The sequence below is a fragment of the Rhea pennata genome, chromosome 38, assembly GCF_028389875.1.
Source record: "Rhea pennata isolate bPtePen1 chromosome 38, bPtePen1.pri, whole genome shotgun sequence".
Lineage (NCBI taxonomy): Eukaryota > Metazoa > Chordata > Aves > Rheiformes > Rheidae > Rhea > Rhea pennata.
In genome coordinates, this window is record NC_084700.1 from 12,548 (window position 1) to 33,899 (window position 21,352).

Sequence of the window (21,352 nt, forward strand, 5' to 3'; positions counted from 1 at the left end):
AGTGGGGGGGCAGGGAGCTGCTGTGGGGCAGGCAGGGGCCTGGGAGGGTGCTATGGGGCGGGCAGGGGGCTGCAGGGTCCCATGGGGCAGGCGGGGGTCCCTATGGGAGGCTCTTGGCTCTGGGAGGGCGGCTGTGGGGCAGAAGACAGAGAGGGCTGTGGGGCAGCCGCAGGGGGGCTATGGGGGCCCCACAGGTCTCTCTAGGGTGTCCATGGGTCGCTATGGGGTGTCATAGGGGTCCCACGGATCACTCCGAGGCAGCCGCGCGGGTCCCGTGGGTCGCTATGGGGTGCCGGGGGTCGCTGTGGGGCAGCCGGGGGCCCACACGCACCGGGGTTGCGGTCGAGCTGGGTGGCCAGGCGGGTGTTGGAGTGATCGACCCTCCTGGTGCTGCGGGGACCGGGGGGTGTCAGCCCCACGGCGCCCCACGGCGCCCCACAGCACCCCCCGAACCCCGTAACCCCCCCACGGCGCCCCCCAAACCCTGTAACACCCCCACGGCGCCCCACAGTGCCCCACAGCACCCCCCGAACCCCGTAACCCCCCCACGGCGCCCCACGGCACCCCCCAAACCCCATAACCCCCCCACGGCGCCCCACAGCACCCCCCGAACCCCGTAAACCCCCACGGCGCCCCACAGCACCCCCCAAACCCCATAACCCCCCCACGGCACCCCCCAAACCCCGTAACCCCCCCACGGCGCCCCACGGCGCCCCACAGCACCCCCCGAACCCCGTAACCGCCCCACGGCGCCCCACGGCATGCCCCGAACCGCGTAACCCCCCCACGGCGCCCCACGGCGCCCCACAGCACCCCCCGAACCCTGTAACACCCCCTCGGCTCCGCCCAGCACCCCACAGCACCCACCAAACCCCATAACACCCCCTCGACGCCCCACAGCACCTCTCCAGCCCTCAAAATTCCCCGACACCCCACAGCACCCCATAACAACCCCCCCGACACCCCATGGCACCCCCTGACACCCCATAACATCCCCATGCTGCCCCATAGCACCCTGCAACAACCCCCCCAACACTCCATAACTCCCCTACGACACCCCATAGCACCCTATAACAAACAAACCTCCAGTGCCCCATAGCACCTGTAACACCCCATAGCCTGCACTGCACCCTAAAACACCCCACAGCACCTCCCGGCAGCCCATAACACTCCCTGGCACCTCCCAGCACCCCCTAGCACCCCATAGCACTTCCCAGCACCCCATAACACCCCATAGCACCCCACAGCACCTCCCAGCAGCCCATAACACCCTCTGGCATCTCACAGCACCTCCCCACAGCACCTCCCAGCACCCCCTGGCACCCCACAGCACCTCCCAGCACCCGGTAACACCCCATAGCACCCCCTGGCACCCTACAGCACCTCCAAGCACCCCCTGGCACCCCATAGCACCTCCCAGCACCCGGTAACACCCCATAGCACCCTACAGCACCTCCCAGCACCCCCTGGCACCCCATAGCACTTCCCAGCACCCCATAACACCCCATAGCACCCCACAACACCTCCCAGCAGCCCATAACACCCTCTGGCATCTCACAGCACCTCCCCACAGCACCTCCCAGCACCCCCTGGCACCCCACAGCACCTCCCAGCACCCGGTAACACCCCATAGCACCCCCTGGCACCCTACAGCACCTCCCAGCACCCCCTGGCACCCCATAGCACCTCCCAGCACCCCATAACACCCCATAGCACCCCACAACACCTCCCAGCAGCCCATAACACCCTCTGGCATCTCACAGCACCTCCCCACAGCACCTCCTAGCACCCCCTGGCACCCCACAGCACCTCCCAGCACCCTGTAACACCCCCTCGCACCCCGCAGCACCTCCCAGCACCCCCTGGCACCCCATAGCACCTCCCAGCACCCTGTAACACCCCATAGCACCCTACAGCATCTCCCAGCACCCCCTGGCACCCCACAGCACCTCCCAGCACCCTGTAACACCCCCTCGCACCCCGCAGCACCTCCCAGCACCCCCTGACACCCCATAGCACCTCCCAGCACCCTGTAACACCCCATAGCACCCTACAGCACCTCCCAGCACCCCCTGGCACCCCACAGCACCTCCCAGCACCCTGTAACACCCCCTCGCACCCCGCAGCACCTCCCAGCACCCCCTGACACCCCATAGCACCTCCCAGCACCCTGTAACACCCCATAGCACCCTACAGCACCTCCCAGCACCCCCTGGCACCCCATAGCACCTCCCAGCACCCCGTAACACCCCATAGCACCCCACAGCACCTCCCAGCACCCCATAGCACCTCCCAGCGCCCTGTAACACCCCATAGCACCCCCTGGCACCCCACAGCACCTCCCAGCGCCCTGTAACACCCCATAGCACCCGGCAGCACGCCCCGGCGCCCCGCGGGCCCCACTTGTAGTCGCGCTCCCAGAACTTGACGGGGCGAGCGTAGGACATGAGGAAGACGGCGCTGCCCAGCAGCGGGGTCAGCGGGGTGGAGAGCAGCGCCGAGAGCCCGGCCTGGAGCAGCAGCATCGCCGAGTCTGCCCCGGTCAAGGGCCACCGCGGCAGGGCGCGACCCACGGCGCGCGACCCACGGCGCCCGCCGGGCACAGCCGCCGCGCTGCCCGGGTGAGGGCCACCGCGGCAGGGCGCGACCCACGGCGCGCGACCCACGGCGCCCGCCGGGCACAGCCGCCGCACTGCCCGGGTGAGGGCCACCGCGGCAGGGCGCGACCCACGGCGCGCGACCCACGGCGCCCGCCGGGCACAGCCGCCGCGCTGCCCAGGCGAGGGCCACCGCGGCAGGGCGCGACCCACGGCGCGCGACCCACGGTGCCCGCCGCGCACAGCCGCCGCACTGCCCGGGTGAGGGCCACCGCGGCAGGGCCTGGCCCACGGCGCACGACCCACGGTGCGCGACCCACGGCGCCCGCCGGGACACAGCCGCCACGCTGCCCAGGCGAGGGCCGGCGCGGTGAGGGCCCGACCCACGGTGCGCAACCCACGGCGCCCATAGGGATGGACCCACAGTTCCCGCCAGGACACAGCCGCCGCGCTGCCTGGGTGAGGGCCGCCGCGGCGAGGGCCTGACCCACAGCACCCATAGCGATGGACCCATGGCACAGGACCCACGGCGCCCATAGGGACAGAGCCATCACGCTGCCCGGACCATGGCGCGGGACCCATGGCGCCTGCAGGGACGGACCCACAGCACGGGCCCCGTGGCACCCCCAGGGATGGACCCACAGCCAGGGAGACCCGTGAAGGGAGGGAGGTGCAGGGGGGACCGGCCTACGGCAGACCCACAGCTGCGGGACCCAGAGACCCACGGGGCGAGACCCCGACCCCCGGAGCCCCCCGGCCCCCCCGAGCGCCCAAGGATACGGGGCACGGCGAAGGGCTGGGCGAAGGCGTGGAAGGCCGAGCCCCAGGTGATCTGCCAGGGCGCGATGTAGGTGAGGACGAAGCGCAGCTTGTACAGCAGGTCCCAGAGCTGGGGGCGGCAGCGTCAGGCCGCCCGCACGCCCAGGTCCCGGCCTGGGTCCCCCCCCCCCGCTTCCTGGGCCCCACTCGGACACCTGGGTCCTCGGCCCAGGACCCTGCTTGGACACCTGGATGCCCCTGGGATGTCCAGGTCCCATCTGGGACGTTTGGGTTCCCCCGGGATGCCCAGGTCCTGCTCAGACATCTGGGTCCCCCTGGGATGCCCAGGCCCCATCTGGGACACCCGGATAACCCTGGGATTCCCAGGTCCCATCTGGGACGTTTGGGTTCCCCCGGGATGCCCAGGTCCTGCTCAGACATCTGGGTCCCCCTGGGATTCCCAGGTCCCACCTGGGACACCCGGATCCCCCTGGGATTCCCAGGTCCCATACAGGACACCCGGATCCCCCCGGGATACCCAGGTCCCACCTGGGACACCCGGATCCCCCTGGGATTCCCAGGTCCCATACAGGACACCCGGATCCCCCCGGGACACCCAGGTCCCACCTGGGACACCCGGATCCCCCTGAGATTCCCAGGTCCCACCCGGGACACCCGGATCCCCCCGGGATACCCAGGTCCCATACAGGACACCTGGATCCCTGTGGGATACCCAGGTCCCATCTGGGACACCCGGATCCCCCCGGGACACCCAGGTCCCACCCGGGACACCCGGATCCCCCTGGATACCCAGGTCCCATACAGGACACCTGGATCCCTGCGGGATGCCCAGGTCCCACCTGGGTCCCCCCGGTCCCCCGGGAGCCCCCCAGGGCCTTGCGGGCGGCTGCCCGGCCCCCCCGGCCCCACCTTGCTGGCGAGGATGGAGACGAGGAAGTAGTCGAGCAGGAAGCCCTGGGAGTGGCGGGGGAAGTCGCAGCGGAAGAGCAGGGCGGTGAAGGCCAGCGCCAGCGACTGCTGCGGGGGGCAGCAGAAGGCCCCGCGCAGGAGCCGCAGCCCCGCCGCCGTCAGCAGCAGCGCGCGGGCGCTGGGGGGGGCCGCGTCAGGCACTGCCCCGCGGAGCCCCCAGCACCCCCGTGACCGCCCCATGGGCCCCCTGCACCCCCGTAACCCCCCCATGGGCCCCCTGCACCCGCAGACCCCCCACAAGCACCCGCGGGTCCCCCCAGCACCCCCGTGACCGCCCCATGGGCCCCCTGCACCCCCGAACCCCCCCCATGGGCCCCCTGCACCCGCAGACCCCCCACAAGCACCCGCGGGTCCCCCCAGCACCCCCGTAACCCCCCCATGGGCCCCCTGCAGCCCCGTAACCCCCCATGGGCCCCCTGCACCCGCAGACCCCCCACAAGCACCCACGGATCCCTCCCAGCACCCCCATAATCCCCCCCCACGGGCCCCCTGCACCCATGGACCCCCCCAGAGTACCCACAGATCTCCCCAGCACCCCCATAATCCCCTCCCCACGGGCCCCCTGCACCCGTGGATCCCCCCATGGTGCCCATGGAGCCCCCAGCATCCTCTTATTCCCCCTCAGCACCCATAGACCCCTCCAGACCCCTCCCCATCAACCTCAGATCCCCCCTCCAGCACCCCCAGACCTCCCTCAAGGACCCCCGAACCCCCCTGTTGGCAACAGACCCCCCCCAGCGCTCCCAGACACCCCTTAGCACCCCTAGACCCCTGACAGCCACGACGGTCCCCCCCGGGGCAGAGGGGGACCAGGGACCCACCCAGCTCCCCACATCCCAGCCCAGTGAGGCAGGACGCCCGGGTCCCACGGGAGAGGAGGGGCTTGGGGTCCCCTGGGGGAGGGGCAGCCCAGGACACCTGGGCCCTGGGGACAGGAGGGCACTAGGGCACCCGGGTTCCCAGGCGGTGGGGTGTCCCGGACACCCACGTCCCCAGGCTGGGGGGCGTCCCAGGACCGGGGCACCCCGGGGTGTCCCGGACACCCGCGTCCCCAGGCCGGGGGGCGTCCCAGGACCGGGGCACCCCGGGGTGTCCCGGACACCCGCGTCCCCAGGCCGGGGGGCGTCCCAGGACCGGGGCACCCCGGGGTGTCCCGGACACCCGCGTCCCCAGGCCGGGGGGCGTCCCGGAGGTGGGAGACCCTGGGGCCTGGGGGTGTCCTGGGAAGCGGTGATGGGGTTCAGGGGCCCCGAGACACCCAGATCCCCAGGCCGGGGGCACATCCCGGACGCCTGGGCCCTCGGCAGCGGCGGGGGGGGGGTGGAGGGGGGGGAGCCTACTAGAGGCAGAAGTGCTCGGGGCGGGCGCTGACGGCGTGGGCGTCCACGGTGAGGGCGTAGAGCACCACGGCCGGGTGCACCCCGTACTTCTCCAGGCACTGCAGCCAGGCGTAGGCCTTCTCGAACCACATCAGCTGCGCCGCGTCTGGGGGCCGAGCGGGGCCGAGCCGGGGGTCAGGGCCGCCGCTGCGGGACCCCCCCCCCCGCCCCCCTGCCCCCCCGGCACCTACCGCGCACTTCGAACTGGCTGTACTCGCGCGGCTTGAGCACGGGCCCCGAGAGGCAGACCCAGGGCAGCTGCTTGCGGAGCTGCGGCAGCAGGTAGTGCGTGACGAAGCCGAGCAGCGCGGCCAGGCCGCACAGCACGTAGCCCAGGACGGACTGCGGAGGGGCACGGGGACGGGCGCTCGGCGTGAGGCGGGCGGGGGCCGCGCGCCCCGGCCGCCCCGGCCGCGCTCGCCGCCCGCCTCCCCGCGTACCTTGAGGGCGATGAAGACGGTGCTGGCGCTGACGGCGAAGGTCAGCACCGCCACCACCGAGCACATCACCAGGTCCGAGTGCAGGACGTCCCGCTGCGGCGACGGGGTCAGCGCGGCTGGGGCAGCCCTGTCCCCGCCCCGAGGTGCCCCCAGCCCCCCCCCGCCACCTCCCCGCTACCCCTGCAGCGTCCCCATGCCTGTCCCCGGCTCCCTTGCCACGGCCCTGGCTCCCCCACGGTGTCCTCAGCCCTCCCACGGTGCCCCCATTCCCCGTACCGTGTCCCTATTCCCCCGTGGATCTCCATCCCTGTCCCCAAGGTGCCCCTATCCCTGTCCCCGGCTCCCCCAGCATGTCCCCGTCCTCCCCGAGGTGTCCCCACCCACGTCCCCGGCTCCCCCAGCATGTCCCTGCTCCCCCGTAGCATCTCCATCTCCATCCCCGTCTTCCCCGTGGTGTCCCTGTCCCCACCCCATCCCCCCCAAAAGCACCTCTGTCCCCATTCCCATCCCCCCAGTGTCCCTGTCCCCATCCCTGTCCCCACAGTGTCCCCATTTCTCCTGCCTCAGCCCCGTCCCCCCGCCGGCGTCCTCGTCCCCGTCCCTGCTCACCAGCGAGCCGCGGAGCTTCTCGGGCAGCGGGTCGGGGATCTCCGCCGGCGGCGTCTCGGGGCTCCGGCTCTCAAATTCGGGGAAGAACTTGGTCCGGATGAGGGACCTGCGGGGCGGGTGGGCCGGGGCTGGCACGGGGCTCCAGAGGGCCCAGGCGTCCGGGTCCCCCCGCCGTGGACCCAGCCCCCGCTCCCCCCAGGGACCCCGGCGTCCGGGCGGGCACAGACCAGAGCACGGTGGGGTCGCTGCTCTGGCGGCTCAGGTGATACGAGGAGGCGACGAGGAAGCCGCAGAAGACGGAGAAGAGCACGGGGACGTGCTGGTCCCCCCAGGGCGCCTGCGGGGAAGGGGGACGTCAGGGGACCCCAGGGACGGTCCGGACCCCCCGGGACGTCCCCAGCGGGCCCCCTAGGGCAGGTCCAAACACCCCACAGGGACCCCCTGGGGCAGGTCAAGGTCCCCCTGGGGCAAGCTAGGACCCCCCAGGGCAAGTTGGGGACCCCCTGGGGCAGATCCAAACACCCCACAGGGATCCTGGGGCAGGCTGAGGCTCCCCGGGGCACGCGGGGACCCCCCGGGGGCAGATCCAAACACCCCACAGGGACCCCCCGGGGCAGGTCCAAACACCCCACAGGGATCCTGGGGCAGGCTGAGGCTCCCCGGGGCACGCAGGGACCCCCCGGGGCAGATCCAAACACCGCACAGGGATCCTGGGGCAGGCTGAGGCTCCCCGGGGCACGCGGGGACCCCCGGGGGCAGATCCAAACACCCCACAGGGATCCTGGGGCAGGCTGAGGCTCCCCGGGGCACGCAGGGACCCCCCGGGGCAGATCCAAACACCCCACAGGGACCCCCCGGGGCAGATCCAAACACCCCACAGGGATCCTGGGGCACACTGAGGCTTCCCGGGGCACGCAGGGACCCCCCGGGGCAGATCCAAACACCCCAGAGGGATCCTGGGGCAGGCTGAGGCTCCCCGGGGCACGCAGGGACCCCCCGGGGGCAGATCCAATCACCCCACAGGGATCCTGGGGCCGGCTGGGACCCCCCAGGGCAGGTCGGGGACCCCCCATCCAGGGCAGGTCGGGGGCTGCCCTACCTTGATGGCCCCGAGGCAGAAGCCGTAGAGAGCGGCAGCCACCAGCACGCTGCGGGCGAAGCCGTACAGAGCCGTCAGGGGGCTGGTGGCGGCTGCGGGAGAGACGTGGGGGGTGAGCGGGGGCCGCCGGACCTTCCCCCCCAGCCCCGGGCGCGTGGGGGGCGGCCGTGGGACCCACCTGTGCCGCCGAAGAGGTGCATGTCGACCTGTTCCAGCAGGTACATGAGGCAGGTGTTGACTTGCGGGAGCAGCCCCAGCAGGAAAACCAGGGGGAAGCAGAGGGTGAACACTGGGGGGGGCAACAGAGAGCGGCGGTGGGGGGGTGAGCAGGGGCCGGGCCGCGTCCGTCCCCCCACCCCTGCACGGGGCTCACCGATGGCGGCATCGCAGGCGCCGCGGAAGAAGTCGGCGGAGAAGAGGGTGAGGCCGTAGAAGGGGGTGGGGGGCGCGGGGGGGGCGCGGGCGCAGGCGTCCAGCCCCCAGATGAGGGTGCAGGCCACGCAGAAGTACACCGGGCGGCTGTAGGCGATGAGCCGGTTGTGGCCCTGCGGGGAAGGGGTCAGTGAGGGGCTCGCGGGGCCCCCGCGGCACACGTGGGTGCCCCACGGGGCCGTAGAGCCTGCGTGGGGACCCCCACGGCAAACACGGGAACTCCCACGGGGCCGTAGAGCCTGCGTGGGGACCCCCACGGCAAACACGGGAACTCCCACGGGGCCGTATAGCCTGCGTGGAGACCCCCACGGCAAACACGGGAACTCCCACGGGGCTGTATAGCCTGCGTGGGGACCCTCACGGCAAACACGGGAACTCCCACGGGGCCGTAGAGCCTGCGTGGGGACCCCCACGGCAAACACGGGAACTCCCACGGGGCCGTATAGCCTGCGTGGGGACCCTCACGGCAAACACGGGAACTCCCACGGGGCCGTATAGCCTGCGTGGAGACCCCCACGGCAAACACGGGAACTCCCACGGGGCTGTATAGCCTGCGTGGGGACCCCCACGGCAAACACGGGAACTCCCACGGGGCCGTAGAGCCTGCGTGGGGACCCCCACGGCAAACACGGGAACTCCCACGGGGCCGTAGAGCCTGCGTGGGGACCCCCACGGCAAACACGGGAACTCCCACGGGGCCGTAGAGCCTGCGTGGGGACCCTCACGGCAAACACGGGAACTCCCACGGGGCCGTAGAGCCTGCGTGGGGACCCCCACGGCAAACACAGGAACCTCCATGGGGCCCCAAGGCACACGTGGGGCCTCCATGGGGCCCCAAGGCACACGCAGGGATGCCCACGGAGCCATACAGCACACATACGGACCCCCCCCAAAAACATAGCACGGATTGGGACCCGCATGGGGCCACGTGACAGGCGCAGGCACTGCCGTGGGGCGGAACAGCACGCGTAGAGGCTTCTAAGACGCCCACAGGGCTCCACGGCCCGTATAGGGGGGCCATAGAGCACGCACAGGGACCTCCGCGGGGCTGCACCGCACCCACAGGGCCCCCCCGGGCTCGTGTACCGCGTGGGGACCTCCCAGGGACCCTGTTGCACAGAGCTGCTCACGTGCATGGGCGAGGCGGCGTCCGGCTGCACGCTCTGCAAGAGAGAGGACGCTGGGAGTCGGCGGGAGCCGGCGCCCCGCGGCCCCCTCTGTCCCCTGCCGCCCCCGCCGCACCTTGAGCAGCGAGTACTGGCAGCTGGCGATGACGAGGCAGAACTGGAAGACCCAGATGTCGCGGAAGAAGCCCTGCAGCAGCAGCAGGTAGCCCAGGAAGGCCACCAGGGCCACCAAGGCCACCACGAAGACGTTCTCCGTCACCTGCCGGTTCCTGCAAGGCCACACCGGGGTTGAGCAGGGCTCGGGGGGCGGGGGGGTGCCGCGGCTCAGGGGCGTCCCCGGGGCTTGGGCTGTCCCCACGGATGTACTCATGGCTTGGTGGCGCTTGGGGATGTCCCCGGGGCTCGGAGCTGTCCCCGGGATCCTGCCAGGGCTCGGAGCTGCCCCCGGGGCTCAGAACTGCCCCCGGGATCCTGCCAGGGCTCGGAGCTGCCCCCGGGGCTCAGAACTGCCCCCGGGATCCTGCCAGGGCTCGGAGCTGCCCCCGGGGCTCGGAGCTGCCCCCGGGATCCTGCCAGGGCTCGGAGCTGCCCCCGGGGCTCAGAACTGCCCCCGGGATCCTGCCAGGGCTCGGAGCTGCCCCCGGGGCTCAGAACTGCCCCCGGGATCCTGCCAGGGCTCGGAGCTGCCCCCGGGGCTCAGAACTGCCCCCGGGATCCTGCCAGGGCTCAGAGCTGCCCCCGGGGCTCAGAACTGCCCCCGGGATCCTGCCAGGGCTCGGAGCTGCCCCCGGGGCTCGGAGCTGCCCCCGCGATCCTGCCAGGGCTCAGAGCTGCCCCCGGGGCTCGGAGCTGCCCCCGGGATCCTGCCAGGGCTCAGAGCTGCCCCCGGGGCTCGGAGCTGCCCCCGCGATCCTGCCAGGGCTCGGAGCTGCCCCCAGGGCTCGGAGCTGCCCCCGAGATCCTGCCAGGGCTCAGAGCTGCCCCCAGGGCTCAGAGCTGCCCCCGGGATCCTGCCAGGGCTCGGAGCTGCCCCCGGGGCTCGGAGCTGCCCCCGGGATCCTGCCAGGGCTCAGAGCTGCCCCCAGGGCTCGGAGCTGCCCCCGGGATCCTGCCAGGGCTCGGAGCTGCCCCCGGGGCTCGGAGCTGCCCCCGCGATCCTGCCAGGGCTCGGAGCTGCCCCCGGGGCTCAGAACTGCCCCCGGGATCCTGCCAGGGCTCGGAGCTGCCCCTGGGTCTTGGGGCTGTTCCAGGGGTGTCCCCAGGGCTCGAGGCTGTCCCCATGGGTCCCCCCGGGGGTGGGAGCCGTGTCCCCCCCCGGCTCGGGGCCGTCCCCGCGGCGCTCACCGGTCGAGCAGGGCCAGCAGGGCCAGGCGGTCGTAGCGGACGCGCACCCAGCGCCCCGGCAGCACCCAGTACTTGTAGTACTGCCGGGGCTTGGCCTTGCGCTCCATCATCAGCGTGTTCTCCTGCGACTCGGGCACCGACTCCTGGTCCAGCAGGTCGAACTGGGGGCGGCCGCGGGGGCGGGTGAGGCGGGAGCAGCCTCCCCCCGGGCCCCCGGGCCCCCCGGCCGCCGGCCCTCGCTCACCTCGGGCAGCTCCAGCGGCACGCGGCGCACCTGCATGCCCTGCAGCACCACGGGCCGCGGCGGCAGCAGCCCCAGCCCCGCCGGCCCCTCGGGCGCCTCCGCCGACGTGAAGCTGGAGGAGTGCGAGTGCCGGTCCCTGCGGGGAGCCCCACGGGTGACGACGGGGGTCCCCACGTCCCCCCGCAGCCCTGTCCCCGTGCCCAGCTGCCGCCCCGTCCGCGTGCTCCTGTCCCCCTCCGCGGTCCCGTTCCCGCGTCCTCGCCCCCTCCGCGTCTCCACCCCTGCAGCACAACCCCACCCGCGGCTCTGTTCCGTCTGCATCGCTGCTCCCATGTCGCAGCCCCGTCCGCGTCCCATCCCCGTCCTCACGTACAGCCCAGCCTGTCCCCATCCCTGTCCCATCCCCGTCCCATCCCCGTCCTCACGTACAGCCCAGCCTGTCCCCGTATCGCTGTCCCCATCCCTGTCCCATCCCCGTCCCATCCCCGTCCTCACATACAGCCCAGCCTGTCCCCGTATCGCTGTCCCCATCCCCGTCCCGTCCCAGCCTGTCCCCATCCCCGTATCGCTGTCCCCATCCCCGTCCCGTCCCAGCCTGTCCCCGTCCCCGTATCGCTGTCCCCATCCCCGTCCCGTGCCCCTCCACCGCCCCATGCTCACGTCCCATCTCCATCCACATCCCGTCCCCGTGTCCCTGTCCCCACCCATGTCCCATCCTCACCCGCAGCCCAGGCTGTCCCCATGTCCCTGTCCCCATGTCCCTGTCCCCACGTCCCCGTCCCCATCCACACCCCACGCGCAGCCCCACGTCCCTGTCCCCATCTGCATACCCACGTCCCCGTTTCCACATCCCCCTCCCCATGTCCCCGGCCCCACGTCCCCGTTCCCATCCGCGCCCCACCCGCAGCCCCGTCCCCACGTCCCCAGCCCCACGTCCCCATCCCCACGTCCCCATTCCCACCCGCGCCCCACCCGCAGCCCCGGCCCCACATCCCCATTCCCATCCGCACCCCACCCGCAGCCCCGGCCCCACGTCCCCGGCCCCACGTCCCCGCTCACCAGCCGCTGCCGCCCGCGGGCTCCCCGCCTTGCTGCCCCACGGGGTTCTCGTAGCCGCCGCCGGCCAGCCCGAAGGTGTAGGAGCGCCGGACGCCTGGGAGAGAGGCGGGGGGTGAGCGGGGGCCGCCACGGGCCCCGGCCCCCCACGGTGCCCCCCCGGCCCTCACCGCTCTCGTCGTAGAAGTAGTGCACGGCGCCCTCGGAGGTGTCGTCGAAGTCGCAGGCCTCGTGCACGGGGCCGCGGGGCAGCAGCAGGGAGCTGGCGAACTGCAGGGCCGAGGGCAGCGTCAGCGCCCGGCCCGGCCCGGCCGGCCGGCCCCGCGGCAGGTCCTGCAGGCTGCGGGGACAGAGCGGGCTCAGGGCGGGCGGCGGGGACCGGGGGGCCGCGGGGGCCGCGCGGGCTCAGGGCGCCTACCTGGGCGGCGAGCCCATGGCCGAGGAGGGCGGCGTGGGGTTGGAGCCCGCGTTGTGCCGGCGCCGCATGGCCTGGCCGGGCTTCGCCCCGTCCCGCCGGGCGCCCGCTGCCGGCCCCGGGGCCGCTGCCGTGAACGGGGAGGCCGTGGGAGGAGGCCCCCGGGGACGGGAAGCCCCCGAAACGCGCCATCCGCGCGGCTCGGGGGGAGGGAACGGGACGCCTTGAACGCCCCAAACCGCCCTGAAACACCCCAAACCACCCCAAACCGCCCCGGGCGCAGGGACGGGACACCTCGAACTGCCCCAAAACACTCCAAACCGCCCTGGGCGCAGGGACAGGACGCCTCGAACTGCCCCAAACCACCCCAAACCGCCCCGGGCGCAGGGACGGGACACCTCGAACTGCCCCAAAACACCCCAAACCACCCTGGGCGCAGGGACAGGACACCTCGAACGGCCCCAAAACACCCCAAACCACCCCAAACCGCCCCGGGCGCAGGGATGGGACACCTCGAACTGCCCCAAAACACCCCAAACCATCCTGGGCGCAGGGGCGGGACACCTCGAACTGCCCCAAAATACCCCAAACCACCCTGGGCGCAGGGACGGGACACCTCGAACTGCCCCAAAACACCCCAAACCATCCTGGGCGCAGGGGCGGGACACCTCGAACTGCCCCAAAATACCCCAAACCACCCTGGGCGCAGGGATGGGACACCTCGAACTGCCCCAAAACACCCCAAACCATCCTGGGCGCAGGGGCGGGACACCTCGAACTGCCCCAAAATACCCCAAACCGCCCCGGGCGCAGGGACGGGACACCTCGAACTGCCCCAAAACACCCCAAACCGCCCTGGGCGCAGCGACAGGACGCCTTGAACTGCCCCAAAACACCCCAAACCACCCTGGGCGCAGGGACAGGACGCCTCGAACTGCCCCAAAACACCCCAAACCGCCCCGGGCGCAGGGACGGGACACCTCGAACTGCCCCAAAACACCCCAAACCACCCCAAACCGCCCCGGGCGCAGGGACGGGACGCCTCGAACTGCCCCAAAACACCCCAAACCACCCCAAACCGCCCCGGGCGCAGGGATGGGACACCTCGAACTGCCCCAAAACACCCCAAACCACCCTGGGCGCAGGGGCGGGACACCTCGAACTGCCCCAAAATACCCCAAACCACCCTGGGCACAGGGACGGGACACCTCGAACTGCCCCAAAACACCCCAAACCACCCTGGGCGCAGGGACGGGACACCTCGAACTGCCCCAAAACACCCCAAACCGCCCTGGGCGCAGGGACAGGACACCTCAAACGGCCCCAAAACACCCCAAACCACCCTGGGCGCAGGGACGGGACGCCCTGACTGCTCTAAAACACCCCAAACCGCCCCAGGCGCAGGGACGGGACGCCTCAACGGCCCCAAAACACCCCAAACCACCCCGGGTGCAGGGACAGGACGCCCCAGACTGTCCCAAAACTCCCCAGACTCCCCCAGCCACTGGCACGGGACATCCCTGGCCACCTTGGGACAGGGCTGGGGCCGCTCAGATCACCCCGGGAGGGGGCTGGGGAGGCCGCCGGCTACCCCCAGGATGGGGCTTGGGCCCCCAAAACCGCCCTGGGACGTGCCAAGCCACCCCAGGACGGAGCTGGGGCCCCAAAACTGCCTCATTATTCCCCAAAGCACCCCACGACAGGCAAGCCCCCCCTCCAAACACCCCAGGATGCCCCTGACCGCCCCAGGACAGGGCTGGGTCCTCCCAAAGCACCCCAGAACAGGGCTGGGACCCCCCAAAGCACCCCAGGATGCCCCCAACCGCCCCAGGACAGGGCTGGGGCCTCCCAAAGCACCCCAGAATGGGGCTGGGCCCCCCATAGCACCCCAGGATGCCCCCAATCGCCCCAGAACAGGGCTGGGGCCCCCCAAAGCACCCCAGGATGCCCCCGACCGCCCCAGGACAGGTGAGGTCCCCCCAAAGCACCCCAGGATGCCCCCAATCGCCCCAGGACAGGGCTGGGGCCCCCCAAAGCACCCCAGGATGCCCCTGACCGCTCCAGGACAGGTGAGGTCCCCCCAAAGCACCCCAGGATGCCCCCAATCGCCCCAGAACAGGGCTGGGGTCCCCCAAAGCACCCCAGGATGCCCCCGACCGCCCCAGTACAGGGCTGGGGCCCCCCAAAGCACCCCAGGACAGGTGAGGTCCCCCCAAAGCACCCCAGGATGCCCCCAATCGCCCCAGAACAGGGCTGGGGCCCCCCAAAGCACCCCAGGATGCCCCCAACCGCCCCAGGACAGGGCTGGGGCCTCCCAAAGCACCCCAGAACAGGGCTGGGGTCCCCCAAAGCACCCCAGGATGCCCCCGACCGCCCCAGTACAGGGCTGGGGCCTCCCAAAGCACCCCAGGACAGGTGAGGTCCCCCCAAAGCACCCCAGGATGCCCCCAATCGCCCCAGAACAGGGCTGGGGTCCCCCAAAGCACCCCAGGATGCCCCCGACCGCCCCAGCACAGGGCTGGGGCCCCCCAAAGCACCCCAGGACAGGTGAGGTCCCCCCAAAGCACCCCAGGATGCCCCCAATCGCCCCAGAACAGGGCTGGGGCCCCCCAAAGCACCCCAGGATGCCCCCAACCGCCCCAGGACAGGGCTGGAGCCCCCCAGCCCAGCCCAGCCCGGGACGGCTCCTTCCGCGGCCCTCGGGGCCGGCCGGCCCCCGCTCACCTGCTCCGCCGGCCCCCTCGCCCGGCGGCTCCCCGCGCCAGCCCGGCCGGTTGCCGTCGGCCTCGGGGGGCGGCGGCGGGGCCGAGCTGGGGGCCTCCCCGGCCCCCTCGCCCCGGGCCTCCAGGTCGGCCTTGGCGAGGGGCAGCCCGGGGCGGGCGGCGCCGTCCATGCTGAGCACCCGGGCGTGGGTCTTGGCGCTGCCGGGGGCCCGGCGGGCGTAGCGGGGCCGGGGGGGCCCCTCGGCGGCGGCGGTGGCGGCAGGGGGGGGGCCGCCGCTTGCGCCGGGCCTCGGCCTGGGGCGAGTAGCCGGAGACGCTGGAGGAGGTGTCGGAGCTGTAGCGGCGCAGGCTGGAGGCCGGGCTGAGCTCGCTGCCGTCGCTCGAGTCCTCCTCGTCGAAGCTCTCGGCCTCCAGCAGCGCCCGGGCGCCCGGCGGCTCCTTGGGCCGCACGGCGCGGGGGGCGGCGGGGGGCGGCAGCTCGGCCTCCGAGGGGGGGTCGGTGTCGCTGCCGCCCCCCGGGGCGGCGCCGGGGCCCAGCGAGGGGCTGTCGAGGCGGGTGGAGGCCGTCTGCTCGCTGCGGTAGCTGCTGCGGGTGCTCGGCGTCTCCTTGTCGGTGCCGCCGCTGAAGCAGCTGTCGGAGGAGCCCCCGCGGGCGGGCGCCGGCCCCCCCCGCGCCGGGGGGGGCTCGGGGCGGCCCTCGGCCCCCGGCAGCGCCAGGCTGAGGACGCTGCGGCTCAGCCCGGGGGGGCTGGGGGGTGCCGCCGCCGCCCCGCCGTCGCCCGCCGGCTCCGCGGCTCCAGCTGCGGAAGGGGCAGAGGGCTCAGCGCGGGGTCCCGCCGTGGCGCCTCCCCCGCCCGGGATGGGCCCCGGCGTCCGGGCCCCCCACCCCCACCCCCCCTCGCCCGGCACCCACCGCCGCTCTCGGGGGGGCTCTGCCGCAGGCGCTCCCGGTCGGCCGCGGTGACGATGACGTTGTTGCTGCCCTGCTCGCGCACCAGCTCCCGGATGTCTGGGGGGGACGCGGGGGGCGTCAGGGCCGGGGACACACGGACGGGCGGCGTCAGGGCCGGGGACACACGGACGTGGGGGGCCGCCGCGGATGGTGTCAGGGCCGGGGACACACGGACGGGCGGCGTCAGGGCCGGGGACACACGGACGTGGGGGGCCGCCGCGGATGGTGTCAGGGCCGGGGACACACGGACGGGCGGTGTCAGGGCCGGGGACACACGGACGCGAGGGGCCGTCGTGGATGGCGTCAGGGCCGGGGACACACGGACGGGCGGTGTCAGGGCCGGGGACACACGGACGCGAGGGGCCGTCGTGGATGGCGTCAGGGCCGGGGACACACGGACGGGCGGCGTCAGGGCCGGGGACACACGGACGTGGGGGGCCGTCGTGGATGGCGTCAGGGCCGGGGACACACAGACGGGCGGTGTCAGGGCCGGGGACACACGGACGCGAGAAGTGTACAGACAGCAGAAACGTATCAGACCGGCAGCGGGGACGGGGGGTGCCGGGAGCAGGGGACACACGGACGGGGGGACACAGGGACAGCGCCAGGGTGGGGGCGCGCAGACGGCAGCTCTTGGGGACGGGGCCAGGGGTGGGAGGGACGCACGGACAGGGACGCGGGGACGAGGAGGGGGGAGCACGGCTCAGGCACGTGTGGATGGGGGGGGGGGGACGCGATCGGGGCGGGGGCAGCGCTGGGGACGGGACGACGCCCCGGGGGACGGCGCGGGGGGGACGCGGGGACGAGGCCGGGGGACGTGGGGACACGGGGAAGGGGTCAGGATTGGGGGCGCGGGGGGGACGCGGGGACGAGGCTGGGGGATGTGGGGACATGGGGAAGGGGTCAGGATTGGGGGCGCGGGGGGGACGTGGGGATGGGGTGGCAGGGGGGGAAGCGGGGACGAGGCCGGGGGACGCGGGGAAGGGGCCAGGATTGGGGGTGCGGGGGGGACGTGGGGATGGGGGGCGGGGGGGGGGGACGTGAGGACGAGGCTGGGGGACGCGGGGACACGGGGAAGGGGTCAGGAACAGGGGCTCGGGGGGGACATGGGGGACGTGGGGACACGGGGAAGGGGTCAGGATTGGGGGCGCGGGGGGGACGTGGGGGGCGGGGGGGGACGCGGGGACACGGGGAAGGGGTCAGGATTGGGGGCGCGGGGGGGACGCGGGGGCTCCAGCACTCGCCTCTTGCAGCTCCGGCGTCTTCCAGGTGGGGCAGCAGCTCCTGGGGGGGACGCAGGGGTCACGGGGGGGGGGGGAATGCGGGCCCCCCCCCCAGCAGCCAGGGCTGCCAGGCCCTGGGCCCCCGTCCCCTCTGTGCCCCCCCCGTGCCCCCCCCGGCTCACCGTGACCTGGTTGAAGCCGAACACGGAGTGCTGGGAGCTGCAGCGCACGGGCGGCGTCGCGCCGGCCCGCCGGAAAACCGTCATCTCCACGGCCCCCCCCGGCCTGCGGGGGGGCACATCGGGGTCAACGCCAGTGCCACCACCCCCCCCAGCCCCCCAGCCCCCCCCCGGTCTGCAGGGGGGCACACTGGGGTCAGTGCCAGCACCCCCCCCCCCCAGAGACACCCCCAGCAACGCATCAGAGTCAGGACCAGCATCACGACCCCCACACGCCCCCCCCCCGAGCCCCCACAGTAACACACTGAGGTGAGAAGCAGTGCCGCCCCCCCGACACCCCCAGAGACCCCTGCCCGCCCGCGCCCCCCAGCTCACGGGGCCGGGCCGGCGTCGCCCTCCTCGGCGCGGGCGCCCTCGAGCAGCGTGGCAGCGCCCGGCTCCAGCACCTCGCCCCGGTCGAACATGGCGTGCAGCCGGTAGTTGACGGTCTTCACGGCGGCGAAGAAGGCGGCCACCACGGCGCAGTAGACGCCGGCCACCAGCATGCTGGGGGGCAGCACCTGGGGGGGGGGGGGGCTTCAGTCAGGCAGGGCCCAGGCGTCCAGCCCTCCCCCACACGCTGGGCCCCGGCGATCGTGGGGCTGCAGGGCAAGGCTGGGGGGGGTCACGGGGGGCTGCAGGGCAAGGCCCTGGGGGGGGTCACGGGGGGCTGCAGGGCAAGGCCGGGGGGGGTCACGGGGGGCTGCAGGGCAAGGCCCTGGGGGGGGGGTCACGAGGGGCTGCAGGGCAAGGCCCTGGGGGGGGGGTCATGAGGGGCTGCAGGGCAAGGCCCTGGGGGGGGGGTCACGAGGGGCTGCAGGGCAAGGCCCTGGGGGGGGGGTCACGGGGGGCTGCAGGGCAAGGCCCTGGGGGGGGGGTCACGAGGGGCTGCAGGGCAAGGCCCTGGGGGGGGGGTCACGGGGGGCTGCAGGGCAAGGCCCTGGGGGGGGGGTCATGAGGGGCTGCAGGGCAAGGCCGGGGGAGGTCATGGGGGGCTGCAGGGCAAGGCTGGGGGGGGTCACGGGGGGCTGCAGGGCAAGGCCCTGGGGGGGGTCACGGGGGGCTGCAGGGCAAGGCCCTGAGGGGGGTCACGGGGGGCTGCAGGGCAAGGCCGGGGGGGGTCACGGGGGGCTGCAGGGCAAGGCCCTGGGGGGGGTCACGGGGGGCTGCAGGGCAAGGCCCGGGGGGGGGGTCACGAGGGGCTGCAGGGCAAGGCCCTGGGGGGGGGGTCACGGGGGGCTGCAGGGCAAGGCCCTGGGGGGAGGGGTCACGGGGGGCTGCAGGGCAAGGCCCTGGGGGGGGGGTCACGAGGGGGCTGCAGGGCAAGGCCGGGGGAGGTCGTGGGGGGCTGCAGGCTGTGGGGGTTGGCTCGCCCGGGCTGCATGGGAGCACTGGGCCAGGCTGGGGGGGCCCGGGGGGGAAGTGGGGCCGGAGCTGGGGGAGGTCACACCACCCCGGGAGAGGTGACACAGCTGGGGACCTGGGGGGGGGCAGTAAAGTAAGGCCTGAGGGGGTGGGGGACGGGGGGGGTGGCCTGGGGGTCCTGTAGGGCAGGGGAGCTGCCTGGGGAGGTGACGAGCCCTGGGGAGGGGGGGGGCTGATGACAACAGTCCGGGGGGGGGGGGGCGCAGGGCCGGGTGCACTGCAGGGCCCTGGGGGTCCCAGGGAGCAGGGGCAGCTGGCAGGGCCGGGGGGCGCCTAGAGGGCCGGGGGGCGCCCACAGCGCTGGGAGGGGGACTGAGGCGGGCGGCGGGGCCGGGCCAGGGGCCGGGGGCGTGGCAGGGTGACAGGGCCGGGCTGGGCCGGGCGGGGGGGCCGGGTGCCGGGCTGGGTGCCGGGCCGGGGCCTCGGCAGGGCGACGGGACCAGGCCGGGAGGCGGGCGGCCGGGCCGGGCCGGGCTGTGCCGGGTGCCAGGCGGCCAGACCGGGCCAGGCCAGGTGCTGGGCCGGGTGCCAGGGCCGGGCTGGGCAGGAGGCGGGCGGCGGGGCCAGGCCGGGCCAAGTGCTGGGCACCGGGGCCAGGCCGGGCGGCGGGGCCGGGCCAGGGTGCCAGGGCCGGGCCGGGGGCCGGGCCAGGCCGGGTTGGGCCAGGCCAGGTGGCCAGGGCCGGGCCGGGTGCCAGGGCCGGACCGGGCCAGGAGGCGGGCGGTGGGGCCGGGGCAGGGTGCCAGTGCCAGGCTGGGACGGGCTGAGCCGGGTGCCAGGTGGCCGGGTCGGGCCAGGCAAGGTGCCGGGCCAGGCCGGGCAGTGGGACCGGGTGCCGGGCCGGGCCGGGTGCCGGGGCAGGGTGCCGGGTGCCGGGCCGGGCCAGGTGCGGGCGGCAGGGCCGGGTGCCGGGGCCGGACCGGGCCGGGTGCCGGGGCAGGGTGCCGGGGGCCGGGTGCCGGGCCGGGCCAGGTGCGGGCGGCAGGGCCGGGTGCCGGGGCCAGGCCAGGCCGGGTGCCGGGGCAGGGTGCCGGGGGCCGGGCCCAGTGCCGGGGCCGGACCGGGTGCCGGGGCCGGACCGGGTGCCGGGGCCGGGTGCCGGGGGCCGGGCCGGGTGCCGGGGCCGGGTGCCGGGCCGGGCCAGGTGCGGGCGGCGGGGCCGGGTGCCGGGGCCGGGCCGGGTGCCGGGGCCGGGTGCCGGGCCGGGCCAGGTGCGGGCGGCGGGGCCGGGTGCCGGGGGCCGGGCCGGGCCGGGCCGGCGCTGACCGTGTAGAGCAGGAGCGGGCAGGCGAGCAGGAAGAGCCACGCGTAGAGGTGGAAGCAGTTGGCGAAGGCGCTCTGGTGCGGGTCCAGGAACCAGCCGCCCGTCAGCGAGGCCCACACGCCCTGCCGCAGGATCTGCAGCGCCTGCGAGCCCATGGCCGCCGCGCCGCCGCCGCCGCCGCGCCGCCGCCGCCGCCGCCCATGGGCCCGGGCCGCGCTCGGGCCACGGGCCGGGCCGCGCCGCCGCCGGCGGCCCCCGCCGCGCTTCCGGGTACGAGCCGGAAGCGGCGAGGCGCCCCTTCCGGGTCGCGCCGCGCGGTGACGCCACAGCGCGCCCGCGCCTGCGCTGCCGCCGGCCGGGCCCCGCCCACCTCCCCGCACATGCGCGCTGGCGCAGCGCGCGCGGGGGCGGTGACGTCCGCTCCCGCGACGCAGTCGCCGCCGCTGCCGCCTCAGCCCCGCCCACAGCCCGGCGCATGCGCGCTGGCGCCGCTAGCGGGGCGGAGGGGGCGCTGGCGGGGAGGGGGCAGCGCGCATGCGCCGCGCGGGCCTTTCCCCCCTCCCCCGCCCATCCGCGCGCGCATGCGAACTGAGCGCGGCGCCCCGTCGGGCGGGGGCGCGGCGCATGCGCGCTGCGGGGCGCGCGGGATGCGGTTGCGAGTGGGGGGGGGCGGGAAGGGCGCGAGGCCGCGGGCGGCCCCGGACGCCTGGGCCCGCTCGCGCTGAGGGGGCGGCGCGGGCCCCGGACGCCTGGGCCCCGCGGGGGGGGGGGGGGGATCGCAGTGAGCCCCGACATCCGGGCAGCTCCCCCCCCTCCCCCCTCATTGAGGAAGGGCCCAGGCGTCCGGGCGCCGCGGCCCCCCCGCCCCCCCCGGCGGGCCCAGGCGTCCGGGCCCGCCCCGTCCGGCCCTGGTTCCTTTTCCTTTGTCCCGGTGACAATGTCCCGGCTCCGCCTTCCCCGGGGCCGCCTCCAGCGCCAGGCAGCGCGGGCCGGGGGGGACGCCGCCGCCGCCGCCGCCCCCGCCGCCCCAGGCGCCCGGGCCGCTCGCCGGGGGAC

At 74.7% G+C, this 21,352-nt stretch overlaps 1 protein-coding gene across 1 annotated transcript in view; it reads right to left on the reverse strand.

Moving 5' to 3' along the window:
* PCNX3 (pecanex 3) overlaps positions 1-20,451 on the reverse strand; it is a 31,123-nt gene extending 10,672 nt beyond the window's left edge. The window contains 26 exon segments of the mRNA XM_062598882.1: positions 332-390; positions 2,404-2,533; positions 3,378-3,486; positions 4,287-4,464; positions 5,687-5,831; positions 5,917-6,067; positions 6,166-6,258; positions 6,775-6,880; positions 7,002-7,111; positions 7,874-7,965; positions 8,052-8,162; positions 8,247-8,418; positions 9,436-9,468; positions 9,548-9,701; positions 10,777-10,937; positions 11,021-11,156; positions 12,080-12,173; positions 12,247-12,434; positions 12,495-12,618; positions 15,216-15,498; positions 15,500-16,014; positions 16,128-16,223; positions 17,411-17,450; positions 17,572-17,674; positions 17,944-18,128; positions 20,299-20,451. Of these exon segments, the coding sequence (XP_062454866.1) occupies positions 332-390; positions 2,404-2,533; positions 3,378-3,486; positions 4,287-4,464; positions 5,687-5,831; positions 5,917-6,067; positions 6,166-6,258; positions 6,775-6,880; positions 7,002-7,111; positions 7,874-7,965; positions 8,052-8,162; positions 8,247-8,418; positions 9,436-9,468; positions 9,548-9,701; positions 10,777-10,937; positions 11,021-11,156; positions 12,080-12,173; positions 12,247-12,434; positions 12,495-12,618; positions 15,216-15,498; positions 15,500-16,014; positions 16,128-16,223; positions 17,411-17,450; positions 17,572-17,674; positions 17,944-18,128; positions 20,299-20,451 (3,721 nt within the window).
* Positions 20,452-21,352: the final 901 nt, after the last annotated feature.